The sequence below is a fragment of the Berghia stephanieae genome, chromosome 15, assembly GCF_034508935.2.
Source record: "Berghia stephanieae isolate SIO BIC M18660-M18661 chromosome 15, UCSD_Bste_1.3, whole genome shotgun sequence".
Taxonomy (NCBI): Eukaryota; Metazoa; Mollusca; class Gastropoda; order Nudibranchia; family Aeolidiidae; genus Berghia; species Berghia stephanieae.
The window spans coordinates 8,905,444-8,911,716 of record NC_088374.1 but is presented as its reverse complement, the minus strand read 5'-3'; the positions used below and the strand labels follow the sequence as shown (position 1 = coordinate 8,911,716).

At 31.6% G+C, this 6,273-nt stretch overlaps 1 protein-coding gene across 2 annotated transcripts in view; it reads left to right on the top strand.

Annotated features, from left to right (window-relative positions):
- The window catches only part of LOC144960573 (uncharacterized), a 31,075-nt gene extending 24,802 nt beyond the window's left edge, over nt 1-6,273 (top strand). Inside the window, exons 9-12 of one of the 2 annotated variants that reach the window (XM_078893788.1) lie at nt 908-1,222; nt 3,382-3,684; nt 4,571-4,687; nt 5,890-6,273. In XM_078893788.1, coding sequence (XP_078749914.1) covers nt 908-1,222; nt 3,382-3,684; nt 4,571-4,687; nt 5,890-6,074 — 920 coding nt within the window. In that variant the 3' untranslated portion in view covers nt 6,075-6,273. The remainder of the gene's footprint in view (nt 1-907; nt 1,223-3,381; nt 3,685-4,570; nt 4,688-5,889) is intronic. The other variant, XM_078893789.1, reaches the window with a different exon arrangement.

Genomic DNA, 6,273 nt, shown 5'->3' with positions numbered 1-6,273 from the left:
TAGTAGTAGTAGTAGTAGTAGTAGTAGTAGTAGTAGTAGTAGTAGTAGTAGTAGTAGTAGTAGTAGTAGTAGTAGTGATTTTGTATCTCTCTTGATGCCATCAAGTAATGAAAATCTATTCTTTTGAAAAATAGGATTGAGGAACAACATTGTTCGATAAAGCAAATTTTACATTTTTATCACTAAGGACAGAATTACCGGTAAATCTAAAAATACAATACATTATTATAATAAGTGTAATAGATGACCGCCTGTTCTTAATTACCTTTATTTCGCCAAAAACATTGCGGGTTCTCATCCACTAGTAATAATAAAATAAATAATGGTACTTGAGTAAAGTTTTGTTTTATTTGGGAGAACAATTTCTTAACTCTCTCCTTACCGATCAATTTCAGTACTTTACCAAAATGGAAGGCTTATCCAGCAGATTTTTTGTCTAAAACTCAAACAAGCTCTCTACAAAACAACTTTACGTTCTTATTAATTAAACAAAGATCATTCTTCAAAGTTTGTGATGTACAAAATAAATCTGAAAAAGAAAATTGTATACTGTGACTCTCTCCTTACCAACTATAGCAAAATCGTTACAATCCTTACGATACAACCAACATTTTTCTTATTCAAATTTCCTTTGTACATCATAAAATTTAAAGAAAATGTTGTATGTTGTATGTTGTAGAGCATGTTTTGCTAAAGAAACTATGCATCAGAAGGAACTTATTACTATTGTTTTTGAGTATAAAAAATCTATTTTTGTGTTGTTGGGTGTGAAGTTTTGGGGAAATCCTGGAAATGGCTGATAAGGAGAGGTTAAGCATTAAAGACCGATAACCTTCTATGTCTCGGGTGATTTTTACTTTAAACTCCCTTATTGAGATCTTGTATATCTCTTGTGATCTATTTACAGTTCCATTTCGAATTATCCAGTCTTCCTCTGAAACCCACACGTATAATGGAAAGTTTGGACAAGGGTTCAAAGTAACAATAAACATAACGGGAAATCCTGACCCCAAAGGCTACACTCTGACGAGAAATGACGTTACGGTAGCCACTGACACTTACAGCGTAAAACACATGGAAAAGCATGTGGCAAAGACATTCCAAACAGGGATCGTCCTACTGGACATATTCGATGTGGTCAAAGATGGTCCGTATGCGCTGGAGATGAAAGACACATCTGGAAAGAAGATTAAGTACAGTTTCCGGTTCCAGAACATGGACGGTGGGTTTTTTTTTCGGGGGGGGGGGTTTGTTTGTTTGTTTTGTTGGTTTTGTTTGGGGTTTTTTTTTTTTTTGTTTCTAATCAACATGTTTATTGATCAATTAACTGCCATTCTCTGAAAAACTTGTTTTTTAAATTTTGGCCAGAAAATTCTTCCTTCCAATATTATCGATTAATTTAAACAACCCTCATCTTGGAAAAACTCTCAAACCTGGAGCTTGATGGAGGACTCCGTGAAGTCCCTGGTTTGAAAGTTTTTGCCACATGGTGTTCGAATTTTTAACGTCCAACTGTGATTTAAATCAAATACTATCTTTTAAATATACACTCACAAGTTCGGACTAAAGGCCAGAGGTATGGCCTATCTCAATTTATTAAATTAATATAAGGTGTTGCTATTGGTTCTTGGTTGTATATTTTTACATGTTTGTATATTTGCATATATATATATATATATATATATATATATATATATATATATATATATATATATATTATGTATACATTGTCGCCATAGATTCTCAACTTTGTGTTTATAAATTTTTATGCATGCCACGTCTGTAAACGAATTTCCATTTTTTGGATGAATAAAGTCTATATTATTATTATTATTATTATTATTATTATTATTATTATTATTATTATTATTATTATTATTATTATTATTATTATTATTATTATTATTATCATCATCATCATCCTCATCATCATCATCATCATCATCAACATCATCATCATCATCATTATTATTATTATTATTATTATTATTATTATTATTATTATTATTATTATTATTATTATTATTATTATTATTATTATTATTATTATTATTATTATTATTATTTAAATCGATTGGTAATTGAAGAACTAATTTTCTGACCAATTTTTAAATACGATATTTTCTAGATCATGGCAGTTTACTAGTTAAAAGCTAAAAGTAAACTTTTTTTTTGGTCATGTGATCAGAATGTATTAAAATCAATACATGATTAGATCTATAAATTTTTTGTCCTCTGGATACACTTTTACGCTCGTCGGAGAAGTATTTCCGATAGTCTAGAGCCAGTTACTACGCGTTATTACGAGGGAAGTGACGTCACGACTGTTGAACCCATTTCTAAGAATAAAATCAAGCCACAGAATTGCTCTGAGAGAGAAAAAAGGAACATACAATGCCGATGTTTGTGCCTTTTCATCGGCTTCCTGTAAAATTTAGGGTATTGTATATTTTTAATGACCTTTTATATAGCGCAATATCCACCTAATGTGCTCAAAGCGCTTTACAAGGGGTCCCTGGTGAACAGCAACATTTAACATTTAGGACGGGACATGACGCCTGCTAGGCGATGTTACAATTTTTTTTCGAACAGAGACAATGCTTTTAACGGCTAGTACTCATTTTACACCTGAGTACAGTGAGATAATGTGCGTAAAGCGCATTCTCCAAGGACTCAACTATGCGCCGAGCAAGGTTCGAACCAAGTACCACTAGACCACATAGCCGCACAAATAAGCCGCGTGTATAAAATAGCAATTTCATGCTATAAATTTGTTAATAGTACTGCTTTACTTGGCTGGCATAATGAATGTATATGACGTTAAACTCACTTATAATTTTTGAAATATTCGCCAAAAAACGGTGCCAAGCGAGTTACAGATATGGCTTATATTCATGGTGCGCTATTTGGAATGCAGCTCTGCTCCCTCTGATCCTCAAATCAAAGTGAATGACTCGGGGGGTTTTTTAAAAACACATTCAAAAATACATCGTGAATGATTATTGAACAGGTAACTAATAGTCATATATTTTCCATTGTCATTTTAATTACCCTTATAAGTGGTATAAACTACCCATATATATATATATATATATATATATATATATATATATATATATATATATATATATATTATATATATATATATATATATATATATATGAGAAAATAAAAATCATGAAATAACAGTGCTCGACTTTAATATCGAAGGAGCGGAAAATCTATGTAATAGTTTATAAATAACATTAATAACAATTATACTGTAGATTGCCCAATAGGCGTGAAACAGAACTGTAAGAGTCAATAGTCATTTAAATATTATACCTCCCGACTGATTACGTCATGCATTCACTGACACATTTCTTCATTCCTTCTCTTCAGTCCCGTTCCACCTTCTGACTGATTTCTACGAGGACCAAATGTATAATAGTGTTGATGCAATCGCTAGAGGAATAAATATCAGTGTCTCTGGGGCACTTGATCAGGAAGGCTTTCAGTTGACTCGGAATGGATTTGAAGTGAAAAAGAAAGATTACAATTTGACGTATGTTGAGGGAATATTCCCGAACGGTACAATCACCATACAGCTGTCCGAATTTTCGAAAAATGGCTTCTACAAGCTGATTATCAAAGACGAGTGGGGTCAATCCATCGTTTATGACTTCTACTACAACTCTATGTCAGGTTTGGGAATGTTTGTGTCAAAAAAATATCGTTAACATCTTCATCGTTTTATTATCATTGTCGTCGACTTCGTCATCAACATCAGCGTCATCATCATCATCATCATCATCATCATCATCATCATCATTATCATCATAATAATAATAATAATAATAATAATAATAATAATAATAATAATAATAATAATAATAATAATAATAATAATAATAATAATAACAATAATAATGATGATAACAATAATAATAATAATAATAATAATAATAATAATAATAATAATAATAAAAGTAGTAAGAAGAAGAGGAAGAAGAAGAAGAAGAAGAAGAAGAAGAAGAAGAAGAAGAAGAAGAAGAAGAAGAAGAAGAAGAAGAAGAAGAAGAAGAAGAATCTGAAGAACAAGTAGAAGAAGAAGAATATTAATGGCAATAATAATAATGATAATAATAATAACAGTAATAATAATGGTATTATTATTATTATTATTATTATTATTATTATTATTATTATTATTATTATTATTATTATTATTATTATTATTATTATTATTATTATTATTATTATTATTATTATTATTATTATTATTACAAGTAGAAGAAGAAGAATATTAATGGCAATAATAATAATGATAATAATAATAACAGTAATAATAATGGTATTATTATTATTATTATTATTATTATTATTATTATTATTATTATTATTATTATTATTATTATTATTATTATTATTGCCATTAATATTCTTCTTATTCTTTTACTTCTCGTTCTTCTTCTACTTATTCCTCAGCTTCTTCTTCTTCTTCTTCTTCTTCTTCTTCTTCTTCCTCTTCTTCTTTTTTGTTAATATTGTTATTGTTGTTGTTGTTGTCGTTGTCGTCGTCGATGACCAGGTGGACAAGACTCACGTCACTTCAGTGCAGCGGGTTTGCTGATTCGTGGAGTTCTCGCAATCTCCATCCTGGTGATGATTTCTGTAGGAATGTTCATCATCAGTGTAAATTGGAGAGGTAAGTAAAAGATGCATCTCTCTCCTTACCAATCATGTTCAATGCTTTTACCAAAATGTCACGCCATCCTGACACGAAATTTGATTTATTAAAGATCAAAACTAAGAGCATGCTAAACATCATTTTGTTCTACAAAATAACATAAATGTATTATGTCGGATCCACTCGGTAAGGGAAATTGAATTCATAGCCACAAATATCCAACTTGGGTTTAATTTCTGTACGTTAAGTCTGTACTTATAAAGACCATTTCTTGCATTGCAAAAACTTCTAAGGTCCAATTTCTCATCAATCTATCTCTAAATTCACATTTTGGGGTCTGAATCATCCCGACATAATACCGTTTTGAGACGGAGGTTCACAAATTTCATTTTAAGCATCAGGTTTGTCCAGACTTATAGATAGTATGCGCTTGGCCAAGAAGCTCACACCATTGTCATTCAGAAATAAAACGGACCAACACACAAACACACAAACTATGTTTAACTTGAATGTTTATAGTCTGGTTAATACAGTTTAGTGAGAATTACTCATAAACGCGGATGGCAAAAAAAAACAATAACAAAGACCTGAGTGGCGTCATCTTCGTTCTTTTCTTCTTCAAGTACCAAGTATGTGCCAGACATCGGTGATCAGAAAACTCGTATTACTCTTCTCTTTCTTTGTCACCCAGCTGTTCAAACTATTCAAATATGTTTTTCTTGGTCAACCTTTACTCAGAGACAACGCTGTTGACGTCCAGGTACTCATTTTACACCTGAGTACGGTTAGAGAATGTGAGTAAAGAGCCTTTTCCAAGGACTCAACTATGTGCCTAGCGAGGCTTGAACTCAGGACATTCCGATCCGAAAGCGAGTGTCATACCACTTGACCACATAGCCGCGTCATGTCTAGCACAAACATGTTTAGAGTTGTTGTTAGCTTGAGACCCCTTGTAAAGCGCTTTGGTCTGGGTTTTTAGTGATGTACTATTATTCTAATTATTTTTATTTATTTTTTTTTTTTTTGGTCATTGGCTGAAGAAGGTTTTGGAATTTTGTTAACTTGTAAAGCTGTCATATTCAGTTTTGTTTATTACTTCTTAAAGCGATTTGAGCATGTTAAGTTGATGTTTCGCTATGAAAATGCTCAATTTATTTATTCTTTTTTTATTCTTTATTTTTTAAAAATATTTTCTAAACCAATCATTCTATATCTGACAGAAACTTTGCCACTGAGATCTTCTATAGAGCGGGGAGTTGTCGTGCAAGCAAAACCCGACGAGAGCAACGTGGGTGGAGAGAACCAGGTACAAGCAAAACCCGACGAGAGCAACGTGGGTGGAGAGAACCAGACGCCGACACATAAAGAAGAAGTCCCAGGAGTGTCACACGAGTCAGTGTTGTGATTGATGCTTAATTAATTTATGTCGAAGAGGTCACAGGTCACAGAGATTCCACAGTCTTTTTTGGTGATCAGCGGAGGCTGATAAACGAATAATTAAGATATTTTTTTTAAAAACAGGTTTAATCCCGATGGTTGAATTTTTATATCTATTTAACTTTATTATAATTTATATTTATTTGCTATTGTCTCCTGTAGTCCTG